General features: G+C 46.6%; 1 protein-coding gene and 1 pseudogene across 1 annotated transcript in view; both read right to left on the bottom strand.

Moving 5' to 3' along the window:
* Positions 1-27,170, bottom strand: part of LOC110496868 (voltage-gated delayed rectifier potassium channel KCNH8-like) — a 104,911-nt gene that overhangs the window by 75,437 nt on the left and 2,304 nt on the right. Inside the window, 1 exon segment of the mRNA XM_090209101.1 lies at positions 4,929-5,168. Within this exon segment, the coding sequence (XP_090065227.1) occupies positions 4,929-5,168 (240 nt within the window).
* Positions 24,904-26,334, bottom strand: LOC149975624 (uncharacterized; annotated as a pseudogene).

Genomic DNA, 27,170 nt, shown 5'->3' with positions numbered 1-27,170 from the left:
AATGTACTGTATGTAGTATGAATAGTATGTAATGAACTGTATGTAATATGAATAGTATGTATGTATGTAGTATGTAAAATGAATAGTATGTAATGTACTGTATGTAATATGAATAGTATGTAATGTACTGTATGTAATATGAATAGTATGTAATGTACTGTATGTAGTATGAAGAGTATGTGATGTAATGTACTGTATGTAATATGAATAGTATGTAATGTACAGTATGTAATATGAATAGTATGTAATGTACTGTATGTAATATGAATAGTATGTAATGTACTGTATGTAATATGAATAGTATGTAATGTACTGTATGTAATATGAATAGTATGTAATGTACTGTATGTAGTATGAATAGTATGTAATGTACAGTATGTAATATGAATAGTATGTAATGTACTGTATGTAATATGAATAGTATGTAATGTACAGTATGTAATGTACTGTATGTAATATGAATAGTATGTAATGTACTGTATGTAATATGAATAGTATGTAATGTACTGTATGTAATATGAATAGTATGTAATGTACTGTATGTAATATGAATAGTATGTAATGTACAGTATGTAATATGAATAGTATGTAATGTACTGTATGTACTATGAATAGTATGTAATGTACTGTATGTAATATGAATAGTATGTAATGTACTGTATGTAATATGAATAGTATGTAATGTACAGTATGTAATGTACTGTATGTAGTATGGATAGTATGTAATGTACCTTATTTATAAAAATAAAAAAATCACCTTTATTTAACCAGGTAGGCTAGTTGAGAACAAGTTCTCATTTACAACTGTGACCTGGCCAAGATAAAGCAAAGCAGTGCGACACAAACAACAACACAGAGTTAAACATGGAATAAACAAGCGTACAGTCAATAACACAATAGAAAAAAAATAAAGTCTATATACAGTGTGTGCAAATGGCGTGAGAAGGTAAGCCAATAAATAGGCCACAGTAGTGAAGTAATTACAATTTAGCAGATTAACACTGGAGTGATAGATGAGCAGATGAAGATGTGCAAGTAGAAATACTGGTGTGCAAAAGAGCAGAAAAGTAAATAAAAACAATATGGGGATGAGGTAGGTAGATTGGGTGGGCTATTTACAGATGGGCTATGTACAGCTGCAGTGATCAGTTAACTGCTCAGATAGCTGATGTTTAAAGTTAGTGAGGGAAATATAAATCTCCAGCTTCAGCAATTTTTGCAATTCGTTCCAGTCATTGGCAGCAGAGAACTGGAAGGAAAGGTGGCCAAAGGAGGTGTTGGCTTTGGGGATGACCTGTGAGATATACCTGTTGGAGCGCGTGCCACGGGTGGGTGTTGTTATCGTGACCAGTGAGCTGTAATAAGGCGGAGCTTTACCTAGCATAGACTTACAGTGAGGGAAAAAAGTATTTGATCCCCTGCTGATTTTGTACATTTTCCCATTGACAAAGAAATGATCAGTCTATAATTTTAATGGTAGGTTTATTTGAACAGTGAGAGACAGAATAACAACAAAAAAATCCAGAAAAACGCATGTCAAAAATGTTATAAATTGATTTGCATTTTAATGAGGGAAATAAGTATTTGACCCCTCTCAATCAGAAAGATTTCTGGCTCCCAGGTGTCTTTTATACAGGTAACGAGCTGAGATTAGGAGCACACTCTTAAAGGGAGTGCTCCTAATCTCAGTTTGTTACCTGTATAAAAGACACCTGTACACAGAAGCAATCAATCAATCAGATTCCAAACTCTCCACTCTCCAAGACCAAAGAGCTCTCTAATGTCATGGACAAGATTGTAGACTTACACAAGGCTGGAATGGGCTACAAGACCATCGCCAACAGTTGGTGTGATTATTCGCAAATGGAAGAAACATAAAAGAACTGTCAATCTCCCTCGGTCTGGGGCTCCATGCAAGATCTCACCTCGTGGAGTTGCAATAATCATGAGAACGTTGAGGAATCAGCCCAGAACTACACGGGAGGATCTTGTCAATGATCTCAAGGCAGCTGGGACCAGAGTCACCAAGAAAACAATTGGTATTGTAATGCACTACGCCGTGAAGGACTGAAATCCTGCAGCGCCCGCAAGGTCCCCCTGCTCAAGAAAGCACATATACATGCCTGTCTAAAGTTTGCCAATGAACATCTGAATGATTCAGAGGACAACTGGGTGAAAGTGTTGTGGTCAGATGAGACCAAAATGGAGTTCTTTGGCATCAACTCAACTCGCTGTGTTTGGAGGAGGAGGAATGCTGCCTATGACCCCATGAACACCATCCCCACCGTCAAACATGGAGGTGGAAACATTATGCTTTGGGGGTGTTTTTCTGCTAAGGGGACAGGACAACTTCACCGCATCAAAGGGGCGATGGACGGGGCCATGTACCGTCAAATCTTGGGTGATAACCTCCTTCCCTCAGCCAGGGCATTGAAAATGGGTCGTGGATGGGTATTCCAGCATGACAATGACCCAAAACACACGGCCAAGGCAACAAAGGAGTGGCTCAAGAAGAAGCACATTAAGGTCCTGGAGTGGCCTAGCCAGTCTCCAAACCTTAATCCCATAGAAAATCTGTGGAGGGAGCTGAAGGTTCGAGTTGCCAAACGTCAGCCTTGAAACCTTAATGACTTGGAGAAGATCTGCAAAGAGGAGTGGGACAAAATCCCTCCTGAGATGTGTGCAAACCTGGTGGCCAACTACAAGAAACGTCTGACCTCTGTGATTGCCAACAAGGGTTTTGCCACCAAGTACTAAGTCATGTTTTGCAGATGGGTCAAATACTTATTTCCCTCGTTATTATGATTGATTGATTGTTTTTCATTAGATAAGTTTATTGCTAGCTAGCAACTTACCTTGGCTTACTGCATTCGTGTAACAGGCCTGGAGTGCAACAAGAGGCAGGTCGTTATTGCGTTGGACTAGTTAACTGTATGGTTGCAAGAATGGATCCCCCGAGCTGACAAGGTGAGAATCTGTTGTTCTGCCCCTGAACGAGGCAGTTAACCCACCATTCCTAGGCCGTCATTGAAAATAAGAATGTGTTCCTAACTGACTTGCCTAGTTAAATAAAGATTAAATAAAGGTGAAAAAAAAATCTGTGTCCAAAAATACCAATTTCAGATTGTTATGAAAACTTGAAATCGGCCCTAATTAATCGGCCATTACGATTAATCGGTCGACCTCTAGTTTATAATGTACTGTATGTAGTATGAAGAGTATGTGATGTAATGTACTGTATGTAGTATGAATAGTATGTAATGTACTGTATGTAATATGAATAGTATGTAATGTACTGTATGTAATATGAATAGTATGTAATGTACTGTATGTAATATGAATAGTATGTAATGTACTGTATGTAATATGAATAGTATGTAATGTACTGTATGTAATATGAATAGTATGTAATGTACTGTATGTAATATGAATAGTATGTAATGTACTGTATGTAATATGAATAGTATGTAATGAACTGTATGTAATATGAATAGTATGTAATGTACTGTATGTAATATGAATAGTATGTAATGTACTGTATGTAATATGAATAGTATGTAATGTACTGTATGTAATATGAATAGTATGTAATGTACTGTATGTAATATGAATAGTATGTAATGTACTGTATGTAATATGAATAGTATGTAATGTACTGTATGTAGTATGAATAGTATGTAATGTACTGTATGTAATATGAATAGTATGTAATGTACTGTATGTAATATGAATAGTATGTAATGTACAGTATGTAATATGAATAGTATGTAATGTACTGTATGTAGTATGAATAGTATGTAATGTACTGTATGTAATATGAATAGTATGTAATGTACAGTATGTAATATGAATAGTATGTAATGTACTGTATGTAATATGAATAGTATGTAATGTACTGTATGTAATATGAATAGTATGTAATGTACTGTATGTAGTATGAATAGTATGTAATGTACTGTATGTAATGTACTGTATGTAATATGAATAGTATGTAATGTACTGTATGTAATATGAATAGTATGTAATGTACTGTATGTAGTATGAATAGTATGTAATGAACTGTATGAAATATGAATAGCATGTATGTATGTAGTATGTAAAATGAGATTCCTGCTGAGCTCGATTGCTCTCTCTCTCTCTCTCTCTCTCTCTCTGTTGCTATCTCTCTACCTCTCCTTTAAATCTCCCAGCTGGTAATGTTTCAATCACAATTGTCTCTGTTTCTCCCTAAGAGAAAGATCTTCACCATGAAACACACAGAAAACCCTGCCTCTGGTTGTGTATGAACAGTTGCAGCACTCCCTCTCACAGGCAAAGACAGAGGGAAACCTACATTTACTCTTCCACCTGTCATGATTCAGTTTAGAGGGAATGAGAGATAGAATGAGAGAGGGAATGAGAGGGAAAGTAAGCGAGAGAATGGGGAGAAGGTAATGAGGGGAGAGAGAGAAATAAAGAGAGTGAGAGAGGGAGACAGACAGACAGACAGAGAGAGAAAGAGAGAGAGAGATGCAACCCGATCTGAGTGTTATTAAAGTTTCATGTGTGTGTTAAGTAATGACCACAGGGCCCTTCCTCCCTCCATCCATCTATACTGTTCTAAATAGGAACACTGCAGAAATAGCCCATTGCCCATCACTTAAAGGTCCATTCTGTAAGATTTCCACATGTTATTAGACCTTTAATGCACATGTCAAATAAGTGTCCAAGTAACCTTTGCCTGAAAAGTATCCCAGCAACTAATCTTGATGGTGGTATGTAAGTGATTCAGACATGTTGATTTTGCTGCTAAAATATTGATGTGAAAGGACTGAACAAGTGAGAGCATATTCTTGTTTTTACCTGTCCTGAGTCTTCAGATCAGTGCAGAAGGAGATGAGTAGTGGAGTCCAACTGTAGCAGACTTCAACACACACACCTTTCCTTACCTGTCTTCTTGTAGAACATGATCTCTTCCTTGAACTCCTTGCGTTCGTCCAGGGCTTCGTCGATGCTGAGGATGATGGTCTCGCTGCTCTCTGGGCCATACAGGAACTTACAGGCACAGCTCTTCTGCATGACTTCAGTGCGGGAGAAGCCTGTGAGCTCACAGAAGCCATCTGAACAGTAGACAATGGGGAAGCCTTGGGCCTTGGACACCTGGGCATTAGCCAGGATGAAGTTGCTGTCTGGTGGAATCAAAGATAAAGAATACAGGGTCGCATTCATTAGTGCAAACCGTAGCAAAACATTTTGGCACGTTCAGGTAGTCATCATTTAGGTCAGTTTTCTTTCGTTTTGGTTTCTAGTGAATACAACCCTGGTTTAGACAGTGATGATGTAAGTTAGGCCAGGATAAAGTTGTTGTCTGGTAAGAGTAAGACAAGGAATATTTCGAATACACTTTTACCGATAACTATGTGAATGTGGGCTACTCCGATAGCAGGGAAAAGTTGTTGTCTTGTCAAAACAAGACAAGGAATCAAGGTAATTCATATTTATGAGGGTGAGAATGGGGGTCTAGGTCACTGTGGATAGTGTATGAGAGTAGAAACTAACACAGCAGATATTGTTGTTTAGGGTTGTGCAACTCCTGTCCTCAGGGGCCTGGGTGTCTGCTGATTTCAGCTATATCCCAAATGGCACCCTATTCACCCATAGGACTCTAGTCAAAGTAGTAGTGCACTATACTAAGTAGTGCACTATATAGGGAATAGGGTGTCATTTGGGATGCAACCTTTCTCTTGTTGCTTGGAGCTTAATTGAGCCATTAACGTGACAAATTGCTCACAGAGTGACACACCTGTTTCCCCAATCTAAAGCAGACACTAGCAGACAGACGCTGGTCTGAGAGTTAGAACAGACACTAACAGACAGACGCTGGTCTGAGAGTTAGAACAGACACTAGCAGACAGACGCTGGTCTAAGATTTAGAACAGACACTAGCAGACAGAGGCTGGTCTGAGAGTTAGAACAGACACTAGCAGACAGACGCTGGTCTGAGAGTTAGAACAGACACTAGCAGACAGACGCTGGTCTGAGAGTTAGAACAGACACTAGCAGACAGACGCTGGTCTGAGAGTTAGAACAGACACTAGCAGACAGACACTGGTCTAAGAGTTAGAACAGACACTAGCAGACAGACGCTGGTCTGAGAGTTAGAACAGACACTAGCAGACAGAGGCTGGTCTGAGAGTTAGAACAGACACTAGCAGACAGACGCTGGTCTGAGAGTTAGAACAGACACTAGCAGACAGACGCTGGTCTAAGAGTTAGAACAGACACTAGCAGACAGACGCTGGTCTGAGAGTTAGAACAGACACTAGCAGACAGACGCTGGTCTGAGAGTTAGAATAGACACTAGCAGACAGAAGCTGGTCTGAGAGTTAGAACAGACACTAGCAGACAGACGCTGGTCTGAGAGTTAGAACAGACACTAGCAGACAGACGCTGGTCTAAGAGTTAGACCAGACACTAGCAGACAGACGCTGCTCTGAGAGTTAGAACAGACACTAGCAGACAGACAATGGTCTGAGAGTTAGAACAGACACTAGCAGACAGACGCTGGTCTGAGAGTTAGAACAAACACTAGCAGACAGACGCTGGTCTAAGAGTTAGAACAGACACTAGCAGACAGACGCTGGTCTAAGAGTTAGAACAGACACTAACAGACAGATGCTGGTCTGAGAGTTAGAACAGACACTAGCAGACAGACGCTGGTCTGAGAGTTAGAATAGACACTAGCAGACAGACGCTGGTCTGAGAGTTAGAACAGACACTAGCAGACAGACGCTGGTCTGAGAGTTAGAACAGACACTAGCAGACAGACGCTGGTCTAAGAGTTAGAACAGACACTAGCAGACAGACGCTGGTCTAAGAGTTAGAACAGACACTAACAGACAGATGCTGGTCTGAGAGTTAGAACAGACACTAGCAGACAGACGCTGGTCTGAGAGTTAGAACAGACACTAGCAGACAGATGCTGGTCTGAGAGTTAGAACAGACACTAGCAGACAGACGCTGCTCTGAGAGTTAGAACAGACACTAGCAGACAGATGCTGGGCTGAGAGTTAGAACAGACACTAGCAGACAGATGCTGCTCTGAGAGTTAGAACAGACACTAGCAGACAGACGCTGGTCTAAGAGTTAGAACAGACACTAGCAGACAGACGCTGGTCTAAGAGTTAGAACAGACACTAGCAGACAGACGCTGGTCTAAGAGTTAGAACAGACACTAGCAGACAGACGCTGCTCTGAGAGTTAGAACAGACACTAGCAGACAGATGCTGGGCTGAGAGTTAGAACAGACACTAACAGACAGACGCTGGTCTGAGAGTTAGAACAGACACTAGCAGACAGACGCTGGTCTGAGAGTTAGAACAGACACTAACAGACAGACGCTGCTCTGAGAGTTAGAACAGACACTAACAGACAGACGTTGAGGACCGAAGATGGGTGGGTGTGTGGGTGAGGTAAGAGTGAGGAGGATGAGAAAAAATAACATTCATCTTCAGGTCTAATAAGTAAGCTATTATGCCCTCATGACCTAAAGTGTTATGGGAATCTGTTACATGAATCATGATCCCCAAGGCATTGATCTAAGCCTCAGTAGGATTACTATAGCTAGTCATTACAACTGACATTGTTTTCATGTTGTTTCATCCAAAATAAATGTGCTACCTCAACCATCTCTTTTCCCACCGTTGATTTGAAATGTAATTGTTTCATGTTTCGTGTCAACCGTTGTCAAAGGAAACAACAGGAATTGTGTGTTGAAATATGACGCTTCAGAACCAGAATGCTTGTACACGTCCCTCAATGAGAAGAGGTTCCATTGTAATAATTCTATTAATCACACAGAGGTGTATCTGTTTCCACCCTCTCTGACTTACTGAAGGGAGTCTTCAGTCTGAGGAGAACCTTTTATTATGTTTTTACTTGCATCAGCAGAATGCTCCGGGCGTTACAGGCCAGGGAGCAGTGCATCTTGGGACTGCTGCCAGGAGGATGTACTGAACACACACTCACACACATCAACAGAATGTGCCGGGCGTTACAGGCCAGGGAGCAGTGCATCTTGGGACTGCTGTCAGGAGGATGTACTGAACACACACTCACACACATCAACAGAATGTGCCGGGCATTACAGGCCAGGGAGCAGTGCATCTTGGGACTGCTGTAAGGAGGATGTACTGAACACACACACTCACACACATCAGCAGAATGCGCCGGGCGTTACAGGCCAGGGAGCAGTGCACCTTGGGACTGCTGTCAGGAGGATGTACTGAACACACACACTCACACACATCTGCAGCATGCGCCGGGCGTTACAGGCCAGGGAGCAGTGCACCTTGGGACTGCTGTCAGGAGGATGTACTGAACACACACACTCACACACATCAGCAGAATGCGCCATGCGTTACAGGCCAGGGAGCAGTGCACCTTGGGACTGCTGTCAGGAGGATGTACTGAACACACACACTCACACACATCTGCAGAATGCGCCGGGCGTTACAGGCCAGGGAGCAGTGCACCTTGGGACTGCTGTAAGGAGGATGTACTGAACACACACACTAATGCACGCGCAAACACAAACACATGCACATGCCCACAAACACACCCTCCAGACACTGAGTGAGGAACCAGAGACAGACCCCACATTCCTAAACCCCCCCCCCCCCTGAAAGGAGGAGAGGTTGATGCATAACCTTAAGAGACGTTTACCGAAGTGTGTGTGTGTGTGTGTGCGTGCGTGTGTGTGTGTGTGTGTGTGTGTGTGTGTGTGTGTGTGTGTGTGCGTGCGTGCGTGCATGCACGCGTGTGTGCGTATGTGTGTGTGTTCGTGCCACACACACAGACACACAGGTGTCCCCACCTGGATGTGTCTTGCTCTCTAATGGCCCAGATTGAATCCAGGCTCGGGACTGATTTGGGGCAGTGGGGGTTGCAGACATTTTTGAATAATCAGAAGCAACTTGTAATCTCACTCAACCCAACTTTACACTTTCACCCATTCAATTCCCTCACTGATCTCTCTCCTCTAACCTCCTCCCCCCATCAACACTCCTCTCCACTTCTCCTAGCAATCCATCTCTCGTCTAACCTCCTCCCCCCATCAACACTCCTCTCCACTTCTCCTAGCAATCCATCTCTCCTCTAACCTCCTCCCCCCATCAACACTCCTCTCCACTTCTCCTAGCAATCCATCTCTCCTCTCCTTCATTCTCTTCTTCTCATTCTCTTTTCCCTTCATTCAGTCGCTCTACGCACTTCCCTTCCCTCTCCCTCCATCTCTAACAGCCTCTGTTCTGTATCCATAGGTTTCCCCCTTTCACTTCCCCCACATAATCTATTTTACACCTTTCTATCCCTCCCTCTCTCCATCCCCCTATATCTCTCCCCCTCTCCCCCTCCTTTAGGCTGTGTGTGTGTTGGTACCCCTCTACCTCCTCCCTCCATCGCTCCTCTCCCCTCCATTTTGCTCTTCATCTCTTCTCCCAGCTGCTCTCCGCCTCCCTCCTACTGTTCTGGATCTCACTGTCTAATTACTCTTCCTCCTCTCACAACCCCCAGAATCCCTCCATCTCTCCCTCTTCTTCTCTCTCTCCATCCCTCTTATTCCCTCCAACTTCTGTCACACTTGCCCTTTCATCCATCTCTCCATCATTCGGCCCTACTTTCTCTCTGTACTCTCTGCACCCTCACCTTCCCTCCAGCCCTGTACATCCTTCATCCCTCTCAAGTCTACTATCTCCACCTGTCCTTGGATTCCCTTCTTCCATCCCCTTCTCAATTCACCATCTTCTCCTCCCTCCTCTCCACCATCTTTTCCTCCCTCCTCTTCACCATATTCTCCTCCCTCCTCTTCACTATCTTCTCCTCCCTCCTCTCCACCATCTTTTCCTCCCTCCACTTCACCATGTTCTCCTCCCTCCTCTTCACCATGTTCTCCTCCCTCCTCTTCACCATGTTCTCCTCCCTCCACTCCACCATCTTTTCCTCCCTCCTCTTCACCATGTTCTGCTCCCTCCTCTTCACCATGTACTCCTCCCTCCCCTTCACCATCTTCTCCTCCCTCCTCTTCACCATGTTCTCCTCCCTCCTCTTCACCATGTTCTCCTCCCTCCTCTTCACCATCTCCTCCTTCCTCCTCTTCACCATGTTCTCCTCCCTCCTCTTCACCATCTTCCCATTCCTCCTCTTCACCATGTTCTCCTTCCTCCTCTTCACCATGTTCTCCTCCCTCCTCTCCACCATCTTTTCCTCCCTCCTCTTCACCATGTTCTCCTCACTCCTGTTCACGATCTCCTCCTTCCTCCTCTTCACCATGTTCTCCTCCCTCCTCTTCACCATCTTCTCCTTCCTCCTCTTCACCATGTTCTCTTCCCTCCTCTTCACCATCTTCTCCTTCCTCCTCTTCACCATCTTCTCCTCCCTCCTCTTCACCATCTTCTCCTCCCTCCTCTTCACCATCTTCTCCTCCCTCCTCTTCACCATCTTCTCCCTCTTCTTCACCATGTTCTCCTCCCTCCTCTTCACCATCTCCTCCTCCCTTCTCTCCACTATATTCTCCACCTCCCTCCTCTTCATCATCTTCTCCCTCCTCTTCACCATCTTCTCCTCCCTCCTCCTCCATGTTCTCCTCCCTCCTCCTCCTTGTTCTCCTCCCTCCACTTCACCATGTGTTCCTCCCTCCGCTTCACCATCTTCTCCTCCCTCCTCTTCACCATGTTCTCCTCCCTCCTCCTCCATGTTCTCCTCCCTCCTCTTCACACATCTTCTCCGCCCTCCTCCTCCATGTTCTCCTCCCTCCTCTTCACCATGTGTTCCACCCTCCTCTTCACCATCTTCTCCTCCCTCCTCTTCACCATGTTCTCCTCCCTCCTCCTCCATGTTCTCCTCCCTCCTCTTCACCATCTTCTCCTCCCTCCTCCTCCATGTTCTCCTCCCTCCTCTTCACCATGTTTTCCTCCCTCCACTTCACCATGTTCTCCTCCCTCCTCTTTACCATGTTTTCCTCCCTCCTCTTCACTATGTTCTCCTCTCTCCGCTTCACCATGTTCTCCTCCCTCCTCCTCCATGTTCTCTTCCCTCCTCTTCACCATCTCCTCCTCCCTCCTCCTCCATGTTCTCCTTCCTCCTCTTCACCATGTTTTCCTCCCTCCTGTTCAACATGTTTTCCTCCCTCCTCTTCACCATGTTTTCCTCAATCCTCTTCACCATGTTTTCCTCCCTCCTGTTCACTATGTTTTCCTCCCTCCTCTTCACCATGTTTTCCTCCCTACTCTTCACCATGTTTTCCTCCCTCCTCCTCTTCACCATGTTTTCCTCCCTCCTCCTCCATGTTCTCCTCCCTCCTCTTCACCATGTTTTCCTCCCTCCTCTTCACCATGTTCTCCTCCCTCCTCTTCACCATGTTTTCCTCCCTCCTCCTCTTCACCATGTTTTCCTCCCTCCTCCTCCATGTTCTCCTCCCTCCTCTTCACCATGTTTTCCTCCCTCCTCTTCACCATGTTCTCCTCCCTCCTCTTCACCATCTTCTACTCCCTCCTCTTCCCCATGTTCTCCTCCTTCCCCTTCTCCATGTTTTCCTCCCCCTCCCCACCATGTTCTCCTCCCTCCTCCTCCATGTTCTCCTCCCTCCTCTTCACCATCTTCTCCTCACTCCTCTTCACATTGTTTTCCTCCCTCCTCCTCCATGTTCTCCTCCCTCCTCCTCCATGTTCTCCTCCCTCCTCTCCACCATCTTCTCCTCCCTCCTCCTCCATGTTCTCCTCCCTCCTCTTCACCATCTTCTCCTCCCTCCTCCTCCATGTTCTCCTCCCTCCTCTCCACCATGTTTTCCTCCCTCCTCTTCACCATGTTTTCCTCCCTCCTCCTCCATGTTCTCCTTCCTCCTCCTCCATGTTCTCTTCCCTCCTCTCCACCATGTTTTCCTCCCTCCTCCTCCATGTTCTCCTCCCTCCTCCTCCATGTTCTCCTCCCTCCTCTTCACCATGTTTTCCTCCCTCCACTTCACCATATGTTCCTCCCCCTTCTTCACCATCTTCTCCTCCATCCTCTTCACCATCTTCTCCTCCCTCCTCTTCACCATATTATCCTCCCTCCTCTTCACCATCTTCCCCTCCCTCCTCTTCACCATCTTCTCCTCCCTCCTCTTCACCATCTTCTCCTCCCTCCTCTTCACCATGTTTTCCTCCCTTCTTCTCCATGTTCTCCTCCCTCCTCGTCACCATGTTTTCCTCCCTCCTTCTCCATGTTTTCCTCCTTCCTCTTCACCATGTTTTCCTCCCTCCTTCTCCATGTTCTCCTCCCTCCTCTTCACCATGTTCTCCTCCCTCCTCTTCACCATCTTCTCCTCCCTCCTCTTCACCATGTTTTCCTCCCTCCTCTTCACCATCTTCTCCTCCCTCCTCTTCACCATCTTCTCCTCCCTCCTCCTTACCATCTTCTCCTCCCTCCTCTTCACCATGTTTTCCTCCCTTCTTCTCCATGTTCTCCTCCCTCCTCGTCACCATGTTTTCCTCCCTCCTTCTCCATGTTTTCCTCCTTCCTCTTCACCATGTTTTCCTCCCTCCTTCTCCATGTTCTCCTCCCTCCTCTTCACCATGTTCTCCTCCCTCCTCTTCACCATCTTCTCCTCCCTCCTCTTCACCATGTTTTCCTCCCTCCTTCTCCATGTTTTCCTCCCTCCTCTTCACCATGTTCTCCTACCTCCTCTTCACCATGTTCTCCTCCCTCCTCTTCTCCATGTTCTCCTCCCTCCTCTTCACCATGTTCTCCTCCCTCCTCTTCACCATGTTTTCCTCCCTCCTCTTCACCATGTTCTCCTCCCTCCTCTTCACCATGCTTTCCTCCCTCCTCCTCCATGTTCTCCTTCCTCCTCTTCACCATGTTTTCCTCCCTCCTCTTCACCATGTTCTCCTACCTCCTCTTCACCATGTTTTCCTCCCTCCTCTCCACCATGTTTCCTCCCTCCTCCTCCATGTTCTCCTCCCTCCTCCTCCATGTTCTCCTCCCTCCTCTTCACCATCTTCTCCTCCCTCCTCTTCACCATGTTTTCCTCCCTCCTCTCCACCATCTTATTCTCCCTGCTTTCCACCTTTCCTATCTTCTCCTTACCTGTCGATCCCAGAATTCCATATGTCTTTGTACCCGTCCACCCCCACCTTCACATCCTCTCCCTCTCTCTCTCCCTCACCCCCTCTCTCTCTCGCTCTCTCTCTCCCCCTTTCTCTCTCTTCCCATCCTCCGTTCCACATTCTCGGTCTCTCTTCCTCCTCTCCCTCTCTGTATCTGACTCTCTCTTTCTCTCTTAACATCTCTCTCTCTCTCGATCTCTCTCTGTTCTGGATCTCTTTGCCTAATTGCTCAAGTGTAACAGCCAATAGATCATCACACTATCTGACAGCTGAGTGAGAGTCCCCACAGGGAAGGAAAGAGGGCGGGAGAGAGAGAGAGAGAGAGAGAGAGAGAGAGAGAGAGAGAGATGAAGGGAGGAACAGAGACAGAATTGAGGGAAAAAGACGGAGAATAAGGTAAGGAGAGGAAATACAGTATGTAGAAGAAGGACCGAAAGAGGGAGGAAGGGGATATGGAAAGTTGAGAGAAGAGATTTAAAAGAAGAATAGAGAATGAGATAGAATGAGAAAGTTAATTAAGGATGAAGGGGAAGAAGAACTAAAACGCTGACAGAGAAATAAAAGAGGTATGGAAAAAGATGAAAACAGGGGTGGAAAAGGAGAGGAAAGTCTAAGATGTCCAAGTGGAGATGGATAGATTAGAAGGAGAAGAGAGAAGAGAGTACAGAGGAATCCCCAACTGAATGCTTGCGGCCACACCCCCTCATCACCTCCACCGATTTTGCATCTCAAACAGCACCTTATTCTGATCTCTGCAGGATTTCCCAGCGATTTGGTGTCACGCCCTGACCTTAGAGATCCTGTATTCTCTATTTTGGGTTAGGTCGGGGTGTGACTAGGGTGGGCATTCAAGTTTCTTTATTTCTAGGTTGGCCTGGTATGGTTCCCAATCAGAGGCAGCTGTCTATCATTGTCTCTGATTGGGGATCATACTTAGGCAGCCTTTCCCACCTGTTGGTTGTGGGATCTTGTTTGTGTATAGTTGTCTTGAGCACTGCATAGCTTCACGCTCGTTTTGTTCTTTATTGTTTTTTGCCGGTTCACGTAATAAAGATGATGAACCCAAACCACGCTGCATTGTGGTCCGATTCTTACAACAACGTTCGTGACAGAAGATCCCACCACCCACAGACCAAGCAGCATGCCCAGGAGGAGCAGGGATCCTGGGCCTGGGAGGAAAGCCAGGAGTGGAGGACATTCTGGACTTGGGACGAAATAATGTCAGGAGACAAAAGCCTGCCATGGAAGCAGGCGGAAGCAGGGGGAAGCAGCGAAGGAGGGACAGCGACGACACCGGGGTTCGCAGCCACGACGTAGGTCCAAGAAGCAGCCTTAAAAAAAAAATTGGGGGGCACACGGGGTGGTCGGCGACGCTGAGGGGTGAGTCAGAGACCGAGGAGTAAAATTGGGATGGATTGAGCGAGGAGTGGTTGGCGAAAGTTGAGGAGAGTGATGAGAGAGAGCTGTTGGTTTGGCTGGAGAGACAAGACAGTCACCCTGAGGAGTGTGTTAGCCGTCCGATGCCACCTGTGCCAGCTCTCCGCACACGCTTTGAGGAGAGTGTCAGTGTTCCGGTACAATGTGTGCCGGTTCTACGCACCGTGTCTCCAGGGCGCCTCTACAGCTCGGTGCGTTCTGTGCCAGCTCCTCGCACTTGCCATGCGAAGGTTGTCATCTGTCCAGGACACATTGTTCCAGCTCTACGCTCCAGACCTCCAGTGCGCCTCCACAGCCCGGTACGCCCTGTGCCAGCTCCACGCACCAGGCCTCTAGTGCGTCTCCCCAGCCAGGTACGCCCTGTGCGAAGGTCTGCAGTCCAGAGCCTCCAGCAACGGTCTGCAGTCCAGAGCCTCCAGCGACGGCCTGCAGTCCAGAGCCTCCAGCGACGGTCTGCAGTCCAGAGCCTTCCGGCGACGATCCACGGTCCGGAGCCTCCGGCGACGATCCACGGTCCAGGTCCTCCGGCGACGATCCACAGTCCAGTTCCTCTGGCGACGATCCCTGGTCCGGTTCCTCCGGCGACGATCTACAGGCCGGAGCTTCCGGCGACGATCCACGGTCCGGTACCTCCGGCGACGATCCACGGTCCAGGTCCTCCGGCGACGATCCACAGTCCAGTTCCTCTGGCGACGATCCCTGGTCCGGTTCCTCCGGCGACGATCTACAGGCCGGAGCTTCCGGCGACGATCCACGGTCCGGTACCTCCGGCGACGATCCACGGTCCGGTTCCTCCGGCGACGATCCCCGGTCCGGTTCCTCCGCCGACGATCCATGGTCCGATTCTTACAACACCGTTCGTGACATTTGGTGTGATATTTGCAGGCAAAAATGCTTGATTTTGCTACAGCAATTCTGACATTTTGCTTGGCAATATGCAATGATTTTGTCCAATTTGTCAAGAAAACGCGCTTAGGAAAGAGGTCAGGTTAAATTGATCCTACACCCGAGCTCAGGGACATGTTCTCCTAGAGAGAAAAATTGAAACAAGCAGTCTGCCTTGTGCTAAAAGGAGATCCCCGTACAGACACACACACACACTGTCACACACACACACAGTCACATACACACACACAGTCACACACACAGTCACACACACACACACACACACAGTCACACACACAGTCACAAACACACATGTCATATCCCAGGTCCAAAGTCATTCCTCAGCTCACTGCTAGGTGGGTCAGGACAGGGGAATCTGAGTTACTAAGCACAGCATCAGGTGTACAGTACCTCGCTCCCAATACTCTTCTGAACAAGATGGGGGGGTTCTCAACCACATTCTACTCCACTCTGCCCCAGATTTTAGTTTTATAACACACACACAGAAACTCAGATACATTCACACACACACACCACTCCTTGACACCCCTATCCCATCCTGAACACCAAATACCTCAGCTATTTACAGAATGCTTGTGATTTGTGAGGTGAACGAGTCTGGGGTAGAGAGGGATAGATAGCGAAATGGAGAGAAGGAGAGAGTGACAATGAGAGGCAGAAGGACAAAGTGAGCTGTAGGGAAAGATGAATGGATGGACAAGAGGAGAGAGGGAGGGAAAGGAGAGAGAGGTCTAAACAGAGGGAGTGGAAATAGAGGAGAGGAGGAGAAGATGTTCTGGAGGCTTCCATCACATTCATCCATCTGAGCAAAAGACAGAGCACACTAGCGGTGTTAGGCGAGGTCAAACAAAGTAACCTCGGTTACAGTCACAGTAGTTAACCAAGGCTACAGTCAAACCAAAGTAACCTCGGTTACAGTCACAGCAGTTAACCAAGGCTACAGTCAAACCAAAGTAACCAAGCTCACAGTCACACCAGTTACCCAAGGCTACAGTCAAACCAAAGTAACATTGGTTACAGTCACACCAGTTAACCAAGGCTACAGTCAAACCAAAGTAACCAAGCTCACAGTCACAGCAGTTAACCAAGGCTACAGTCAAACCAAAGTAACCAAGCTTACAGTCACACCAAGGTAACCAAGGCTACAGTCAAACCAAAGTAACCAAGCTCACAGTCACAGCAGTTAACCAAGGCTACAGGCAAACCAAAGTAACCAAGCTCACAGTCACACCAGTTAACCAAGGCTACAGTCAAAACAAACTAACCTCGGTTACAGTCACAGCAGTTAACCAAGGCTACAGTCAAACCAAAGTAACCAAGCTCACAGTCACACCAGTTAACCAAGGCTACAGTCAAACCAAAGTAACCTTGGTTACAGTCACACCAGTTAACCAAGGCTACAGTCAAAAAAAACTAACCTCGGTTACAGTCACACCAGTTAACCAAGGCTACAGTCAAAACAAACTAACCTCGGTTACAGTCACAGCAGTTAACCAAGGCTACAGTCAAACCAAAGTAACCAAGCTCACAGTCACACCAGTTACCCAAGGCTACAGTCAAACCAAAGTAACCAAGCTCACAGTCACAGCAGTTAACCAAGGCTACAGTCAAACCAAAGTAACCAAGCTTACAGTCACACCAAGGTAACCAAGGCTACAGTCAAACCAAAGCAACCAAGCTCACAGTCACACCAAGGTAACCAAGGCTACAGTCAAACCAAAGTAACCAAGCTCACAGTCACAGCAGTTAACCAAGGCTACAGTCAAACCAAAGTAACCAAGCTCACAGTCACACCAGTTACCCAAGGCTACAGTCAAACCAAAGTAACCAAGCTCACAGTCACACCAGTTAACCAAGGCTACAGTCAAACCAAAGTAACCAAGCTCACAGTCACAGCAGTTAACCAAGGCTACAGTCAAACCAAAGTAACCTCGGTTACAGTCACAGCAGTTAACCAAGGCTACAGTCAAACCAAAGTAACCAAGCTCACAGTCACACCAGTTAACCAAGGCTACAGTCAAAACAAACTAACCTTGGTTACAGTCACAGTAGTTAACCAAGGCTACAGTCAAACCAAAGTAACCAAGCTCACAGTCACACCAGTTACCCAAGGCTACAGTCAAACCAAAGTAACCAAGCTCACAGTCACACCAGTTAACCAAGGCTACAGTCAAAACAAACTAACCCCGGTTACAGTCACAGCAGTTAACCAAGGCTACAGTCAAACCAAAGTAACCAAGCTCACAGTCACACCAGTTACCCAAGGCTACAGTCAAACCAAAGTAACCAAGCTCACAGTCACAGCAGTTAACCAAGGCTACAGTCAAACCAAAGTAACCAAGCTCACAGTCACACCAGTTAACCAAGGCTACAGTCAAACCAAAGTAACCAAGCTCACAGTCACACCAGTTAACCAAGGTTACAGTCAAACCAAAGTAACCAAGCTCACAGTCACACCAGTTAACCAAGGCTACAGTCAAAACAAACTAACCTCGGTTACAGTCACAGTAGTTAACCAAGGCTACAGTCAAACCAAAGTAACCAAGCTCACAGTCACACCAGTTACCCAAGGCTACAGTCAAACCAAAGCAACCAAGCTCACAGTCACAGCAGTTAACCAAGGCTACAGTCAAACCAAAGTAACCAAGCTTACAGTCACACCAAGGTAACCAAGGCTACAGTCAAACCAAAGTAACCAAGCTCACAGTCACACCAAGGTAACCAAGGCTACAGTCAAACCAAAGTAACCAAGCTCACAGTCACAGCAGTTAACCAAGGCTACAGTCAAACCAAAGTAACCAAGCTCACAGTCACACCAGTTAACCAAGGCTACAGTCAAACCAAAGTAACCAAGCTCACAGTCACAGCAGTTAACCAAGGCTACAGTCAAAACAAACTAACCTCGGTTACAGTCACAGTAGTTAACCAAGGCTACAGTCAAACCAAAGTAACCAAGCTCACAGTCACAGCAGTTAACCAAGGCTACAGTCAAACCAAAGTAACCAAGCTCACAGTCACACCAGTTAACCAAGGCTACAGTCAAAACAAACTAACCTCGGTTACAGTCACAGTAGTTAACCAAGGCTACAGTCAAACCAAAGTAACCAAGCTCACAGTCACAGCAGTTAACCAAGGCTACAGTCAAACCAAAGTAACCAAGCTCACAGTCACACCAAGGTAACCAAGGCTACAGTCAAACCAAAGTAACCTCGGTTACAGTCACAGTAGTTAACCAAGGCTACAGTCAAACCAAAGTAACCAAGCTCACAGTCACACCAGTTAACCAAGGCTACAGTCAAACCAAAGTAACCAAGCTCACAGTCACAGCAGTTAACCAAGGCTACAGTCAAACCAAAGTAACCAAGCTCACAGTCACACCAGTTACCCAAGGCTACAGTCAAACCAAAGTAACCAAGCTCACAGTCACACCAGTTAACCAAGGCTACAGTCAAACCAAAGTAACCAAGCTCACAGTCACAGCAGTTAACCAAGGCTACAGTCAAACCAAAGTAACCTCGGTTACAGTCACAGCAGTTAACCAAGGCTACAGTCAAACCAAAGTAACCAAGCTCACAGTCACACCAGTTAACCAAGGCTACAGTCAAAACAAACTAACCTTGGTTACAGTCACAGTAGTTAACCAAGGCTACAGTCAAACCAAAGTAACCAAGCTCACAGTCACACCAGTTACCCAAGGCTACAGTCAAACCAAAGTAACCAAGCTCACAGTCACACCAGTTAACCAAGGCTACAGTCAAAACAAACTAACCCCGGTTACAGTCACAGCAGTTAACCAAGGCTACAGTCAAACCAAAGTAACCAAGCTCACAGTCACACCAGTTACCCAAGGCTACAGTCAAACCAAAGTAACCAAGCTCACAGTCACAGCAGTTAACCAAGGCTACAGTCAAACCAAAGTAACCAAGCTCACAGTCACACCAGTTAACCAAGGCTACAGTCAAACCAAAGTAACCAAGCTCACAGTCACACCAGTTAACCAAGGTTACAGTCAAACCAAAGTAACCAAGCTCACAGTCACACCAGTTAACCAAGGCTACAGTCAAAACAAACTAACCTCGGTTACAGTCACAGTAGTTAACCAAGGCTACAGTCAAACCAAAGTAACCAAGCTCACAGTCACACCAGTTACCCAAGGCTACAGTCAAACCAAAGCAACCAAGCTCACAGTCACAGCAGTTAACCAAGGCTACAGTCAAACCAAAGTAACCAAGCTTACAGTCACACCAAGGTAACCAAGGCTACAGTCAAACCAAAGTAACCAAGCTCACAGTCACACCAAGGTAACCAAGGCTACAGTCAAACCAAAGTAACCAAGCTCACAGTCACAGCAGTTAACCAAGGCTACAGTCAAACCAAAGTAACCAAGCTCACAGTCACACCAGTTAACCAAGGCTACAGTCAAACCAAAGTAACCAAGCTCACAGTCACAGCAGTTAACCAAGGCTACAGTCAAAACAAACTAACCTCGGTTACAGTCACAGTAGTTAACCAAGGCTACAGTCAAACCAAAGTAACCAAGCTCACAGTCACAGCAGTTAACCAAGGCTACAGTCAAACCAAAGTAACCAAGCTCACAGTCACACCAGTTAACCAAGGCTACAGTCAAAACAAACTAACCTCGGTTACAGTCACAGTAGTTAACCAAGGCTACAGTCAAACCAAAGTAACCAAGCTCACAGTCACAGCAGTTAACCAAGGCTACAGTCAAACCAAAGTAACCAAGCTCACAGTCACACCAAGGTAACCAAGGCTACAGTCAAACCAAAGTAACCTCGGTTACAGTCACAGTAGTTAACCAAGGCTACAGTCAAACCAAAGTAACCAAGCTCACAGTCACACCAGTTAACCAAGGCTACAGTCAAACCAAAGTAACCAAGCTCACAGTCACAGCAGTTAACCAAGGTTACAGTCAAACCAAAGTAACCTTGGTTACAGTCACAGCAGTTAACCAAGGCTACAGTCAAACCAAAGTAACCAAGCTCACAGTCACACCAGTTACCCAAGGCTACAGTCAAACCAAAGTAACCTTGGTTACAGTCACAGCAGTTAACCAAGGCTACAGTCAAACCAAAGTAACCAAGCTCACAGTCACACCAGTTAACCAAGGCTACAGTCAAACCAAAGTAACCAAGCTCACAGTCACACCAAGGTAACCAAGGCTACAGTCAAACCAAAGTAACCAAGCTCACAGTCACAGCAGTTAACCAAGGCTACAGTCAAACCAAAGTAACCTTGGTTACAGTCACCGCAGTTAAACCAAGGCTACAGTCGAACCAAAGTAACCTTGGTTACAGTCACAGCAGTTAACCAAGGCTACAGTCAAACCAAAGTAACCTTGGTTACAGTCACAGTAGTTAACCAAGGCTACAGTCAAACCAAAGTAACCAAGCTCACAGTCACACCAAGGTAACCAAGGCTACAGTCAAACAGAAACAACAGTTGATTCTATTACAGTCACACAAAGTGAACCAGGGTAATCAATATTAATGATAATCAAAGATAATCATGGTAATCAATGTTAGTACAGACATTCTGGAGGGTAGCTTACTCATTTCCAGCTGATCAGGTGATCATCCCTATTCATGATGATTTCAATCCTCTCTTCACTAATCCATTATCACAGTACAACATCTATATTGAGGGAGATACGATAACCCAATCATCTCCACTAATCCATTATCACAGTACAACATCTATCTTGAGGGAGATACGATAACACAATCATCTCCACTAATCCATTATCACAGTACAACATCTATCTTGAGGGAGATACGATAACACAATCCTCTCTCCACTAATCAATTATCACAGTACAACATCTATCTTGAGGGAGATGCGATAACACAATCAAAAATATGCACACATACACACACAGCTCTTTCAACTAGAATCCTCTCACGCTGAGTAACTGAAGAGCGCAAATCATTAGACAACACCTCAGCTTTAATCATACTGTAGCTTTCCTCTCTATCACCAAATCCCACTGGCTCATATCACTAGAAACATTACATTTGATCAATTCCTGTCATTTGTAAGGAAGTTGCCTATCTCTCTCTGTTTCTCTCACTCTTTCTCTCTCTGGATTCCCCTCTCTCCCGTCTCTATGACTATCTGACTTCCTCTCTGCCTCATCAGAACCTCCCTCTCTCCCGTCTCTATGACTATCTGACTTCCTCTCTGCCTCATCAGAACCTCCCTCTCTCCCGTCTCTATGACTATCTGACTTCCTCTCTGCCTCATCAGAACCTCCCTCTCTCCTCACTCTCACTACCTATCAAATCCATTCCCCCTATTTTGAATCCATTTTCTTTCCCTGTCTTCCCCCCTTCTTTCTCTTTCTAATTATCTCCTTCCCCTCTTATCTGTCTTTCTCATTATCCCCTTCTCCAGCTCTCTCTCCTTCTCTCTATTCACCTCGTGAACAATTAATAAAGTCTAAAAATGGCTGAGTGGGTCTCGGCCCAGACTTGCGTTAGTGAAACCCCATTTGATGATAATTTTCAACACTCCATTAGAGGTGATGATTAGGATTCCGAATTGCACTAATTAGGCTCGTTACCGAAGCGGAATGTCCACGGTGACCGACAGGACTCCAGAGCTCTAGGAAGAAGCCACATTTCTATGGAACTTCCTGAAGTTTCTAAAACAAACAGAAGAGACTCCCCATTTAAATGTTCAGTTGCCATACTCTATTGTAACCTTAGAATGAGGCCAATGGCTGAGTGCTGACAGTGTCTCCTGAGGGTGTCTCCTTAACAGCCTTCTTTTAGCCATGTCGTTTCTTACTGCCATTGCACTGACTTGTGTCACTTGTGTCGTCACCATTCTAGGTGTCTTTCATATACATAAAGCAATAAAAGTGTAAGAAGTGTGTAATAACAACGTAATGTTCATTCATAGTGTTTCAACGTGTGACTTGGGTCAAACTAATCACATTAAAGTGGGAAGAGTACAGAGGAGGCTGGTGGTAGGCGCTATTGGAGGACGGGCTCATTGTAATGGCTGGAATGGAGTATATGGAACGGTATTGAACACATCAAACATGGAAACCATATGTTTGACTCTGCTACATTTACTCCATTCCAGCCATTACAATGAGCCCGTCCTCCTATACCTCCTCCCACCAGCCTCCACTTGAAGGATACCACTGAGAAGATTGTTTTAAAGTTTTCAAACTTCATAATTACCTCAGAAAGTCATCATGAGGTCAGAGGTCAATACTTAGAGACATAGGTTGCGTCTCAAATGGTACCCTATTCACTATATAATGCACTACTTTTGACCAGGGACCATACAGCTCTGGTCAAAAGTAGAGCACTATAAAGGGAATAGGGTTTAATTTGGGATGCAGTCATAAGATCACACAGTACCGTTCTACTTCACAGAGAGGTGAACCACTGTGATCTCTATGAGGATGTTTACATGCACACTAATAATTCGATATTAAATTGATTATGGCAGCAGGATGTGTATGGCATTAGTCTTGTAAACACGGTCAAGGTCAAAACAAGGTCAAAATCGAAGTAAGAATACGCCGATTAGAACACGTGGTATTCTGATCAATCTTTCTAATTATTGCGACATTTCATTTGAAACAGTCGGCGTTCCAGCAGTGTCTTTGATCTGCACATGTGCCAGCACCGTTAGCGCAAGACTCCCTTTTATGAGTGAAGTGAGCTTGGAAAAACTGAAAGTATGCATTTTATAAATAGTTTTCTTATACAAACTGTCAGAACACACAATCAAAATAGACTTCGCAAAAACAACACGGTCACTGTGGTAGAACGTTTAGTTTGATTGACGATTTTATGGCTTTATCAAAAGTCCCACCAGGTAGCCTGATTTCAGATGTGTCCATGTAAACAGGATTATTAGGGAATCGTTCTTCTCGCAAAGCATGAGCCAGAACTGAGCCAGACCTGAGCCAGAACTGAGCCAGACCTGTGCCAGACCTAAGCCAGAACTGAGCCAGACCTGAGCCAGAACTGAGCCAGACCTGTGCCAGACCTGAGCCAGACAAGAGCCAAACCTGTGCCAGACCTGAGCCAGACCTGTGCCAGACCTAAGCCAGACCTGTGCCAGACCTGAGCCAGACCTGAGCCAGACCTGTGCCAGACCTGTGCCAGACCTGAGCCAGACGTGTGCCAGACCTGAGCCAGACCTGAGCCAGACCTGTGCCAGACCTGAGCCAGACCTGTGCCAGATCTGAGCCAGACCTGAGCCAGACCTGAGCCAGACCTGTGCCAGACCTGTGCCAGACCTGAGCCAGACCTGTGCCAGATCTGAGCCAGACCTGAGCCAGACCTGAGCCAGACCTGTGCCAGACCTGTGCCAGACTTGAGCCAGACCTGCGCCAGCTTTAAACACTCATTTACTGTCCTCCTCTAATCCTCCGGCGAATCTTCCAATGGCTCAATTAGAGGGTTTCTTTAAAGAGAAATTAATCAATGGATGGGACTTGCCTGCTCTCTTCTCATAACACACACACGTAAAGACACACACACACACACACACACACACACACACACACATATAGACACACACATATAGACATACACACAAACACACACACACACAGACACATATAGACACATATACACATATAGACACACACACCCACACAAACACACACACACGCACACACACATAAAAGTACAGACACACACACACACCTATATGAGAAAGCGTGTCAGTGCTTAGCTGTAGTTACCTGCCTGGTGTTGCTGAGAGCGGAAAATCTGCAGAATGGTCGTGACAGAAGAGCACGATGGGAAATATTACACAGCATTCTACCAGGAGTTTGGGTAAACAATTTAGGCAATTAACTATCTCCATTGTTAACCACTGAAGTTACATGTTAAGTTGGAGTCCTATTGTACACGGTGTGTGTAGACATATTGTACACAGCGTGTAGTCATATTGTACACAGTTTGTAGACATATTGTACACAGCATGTAAGCCTATTTGTAACGCTCGTCGTCGTAAGGAATAGTGGACCAAAGCGCAGCGTGATAAGTGTTCATGATTTTATTCATCAAAAAACACTCAAACAAAAGTAACAAAACGAAAAGCGAACAGTTCTGTCAGGTAACAGAGACTAAACAGAAAATAACTACCCACAAAACCCATTTGGGAAAAAGCTACCTAAGTATGGTTCCCAATCAGAGGCAACGATAGACAACTGTCCCTGATTGAGAACCATACCCGGCCAAAACAAAGAAATACAAAACATAGAAAGAGGACATAGAATGCCCACCCAAATCACACCCTGACCAAACCAAAATAGAGACATAAAAACCTCTCTACGGTCAGGGTGTGACAGTACCCCCCCCCCCCCCTCCCCCTCTCCGCGGTGGCGGCTCTGGTGAGGGACGTAGACCCCGCTCCACCTCTGGCTCGGCCCACTTAGGTGGCGCCTCTAGAGCAGGGACCCTCGCTGCCGACCCCGGACTGGGGACCCTCGTAGAGAGCCCCGGACTGGAGGACGCTGCTGGAAGTTCCGGATCGAAGGGCGCCTCTGGACTGAAAGGCGCCTCTGGAATGAAGGGCTCCTCTGGACTGAAGGGCGCCTCTGGACGCTCCGGACTGAAGGGCGCCTCTGGACGCTCCGGACTGAAGGACACCTCTGGACGCTCCGGACTGAAGGGCGCCTCTGGACGCTCTGGACTGAAGGACGCCTCTGGACGCTCCGGACTGAAGGACGCCTCTGGACGCTCCGGACAGAAGGACGCCTCTGGACGCTCCGGACAGAAGGACGCCTCTGGACGCTCCGGACTGAAGGACGCCTCTGGACGCTCTGGACTGAAGGACGCCTCTGGACGCTCCGGACTGAAGGGCGCCTCTGGACGCTCCGGACTGAAGGACGCCTCTGGACGCTCTGGACTGAAGGACGCCTCTGGACGCTCCGGACTGAAGGACGCCTCTGGACACTCCGGACAGAAGGGCGACACTGGAGGCTCCCGACTGGAGGGCGACTCTGGAGGGAAGAGACGCAGAGACAGCATGGTGCGTGGGGATGCCACGGGGCCCACCAGGCTGGGGAGACCTACAGGAGGCCTGGTATGTGGAGGAGGCACCGGATGAACCGGGCAGTGGGGAAGCACTGGAGCTCTGGTGTGCAGCCTTGGCACCACTCCTCCAGGCTGAATGCCCACTTTAGCCCGGCCCCTCCAGAGTGCAGGCACAGGTCGAACCGGGCTGTGGGGGAGCACTGGAGATCTGGTGCTTAACCCTCGCACCTCTCCATTAGGCTCAATACCCACTTTCGCCCGGCAGGCATAGGGCGAACTGAACCCTCCCAGCGCCCCGGAGACACAGTACGCAGAGCCGGCGCAGGATACCCTGGGCCGACACGGCACACCGGAGACCAAATGTGCTGAGCTGGCACAATCCGCCCTGGCTGGATGCCCACTCTCGCATGGCACTTGTGGGGGGCTGGCATATAGCGCTCCGGGCTATGAGCTCGCACTGGAGACACCGTGCGCTTCACCGCATAACACGGTGTCTGACCAGTAACACGCTGCTTCCGGTAAGCACGGGGAGTTGGCTCAGGTCTATTGCCTGACTCCGCCAAAAAAGTTTTTGGGGGCTGCCTCTCGTGCCTGCTGCGCTGCCTTGCCTCATATCGCCGCCTCTCAGCTTTAGCTGCCTCCAGTTCTTCTTGTGGGCGGTGATATTCCCCAGCCTGTCTCCAGGGTCCCTGTCCGTCCAGTATCTCCTCCCATGTCCAGGAGTCCTGACGTCTCTGCTCCTCCCTACCACGCTGCTTGGTCCGCTTGTAGTGGGTAGTTCTGTAACGCTCGTCGTCGTAAGGAATAGTGGACCAAAGCGCAGCGTGATAAGTGTTCATGATTTTATTCATCAAAGAAACACTCAAACAAATGTAACAAAACGAAAAGCGAACAGTTCTGTCAGGTAACAGAGACTAAACAGAAAATAACTACCCACAAAACCCATGTGGGAAAAAGCTACCTAAGTATGGTTCCCAATCAGAGGCAACGATAGACAGCTGTCCCTGATTGAGAACCATACCAGACCAAAACAAAGAAATACAAAACATAGAAAAAGGACATAAAATGCCCACCCAAATCACACCCTGACCAAACCAAAATAGAGACATAAAAAGCTCTCTACGGTCAGGGCGTGACACTATTGTACACAGTGTGTAGGCCTATTGTACATAGTGTGTAGTCATATTGTACACAGTGTGTTGGCCTATTGTACACAGTGTGTAGTCATATTGTACACAGTGTGTAGGCCTATTGTACACAGTGTGTTGTCATATTGTACACAGTGTGTAGGCCTATTGTACACAGTGTGTAGGCCTATTGTACACAGTGTGTAGGCCTATTGTACACAGTGTGTAGTCATATTGTACACAGTGTGTAGTCCTATTGTACAGTGTCTCCCATGTTTAAGCTAGGTCTGAATGTGAGTCAGTGTATTCCACATTGCAAAAGTGAGAAATGACTTGTAACTGAAATGACATAACATATCCCAAAACTTGACTGGAGGATGATCATGATGTCACATGATCGTTGATATTTTCTTATGATGTACCAGCTAGACGTGCACTAGCACCCATGGAGAGGGCTCTATTCATGAGATGGCCTTTTCAATGTCCCCCGGTTCCAATTTTGTGTGCTCACACACACACACACACACACACACACACGCACGTGTGGT

Source organism: Oncorhynchus mykiss, chromosome 18, assembly GCF_057628025.1.
Source record: "Oncorhynchus mykiss isolate SJ-2025 chromosome 18, ASM5762802v1, whole genome shotgun sequence".
NCBI lineage: Eukaryota > Metazoa > Chordata > Actinopteri > Salmoniformes > Salmonidae > Oncorhynchus > Oncorhynchus mykiss.
The sequence above is the reverse complement of the archived record's forward strand: the minus strand, read 5'-3'. Positions and strand labels throughout refer to the sequence as shown.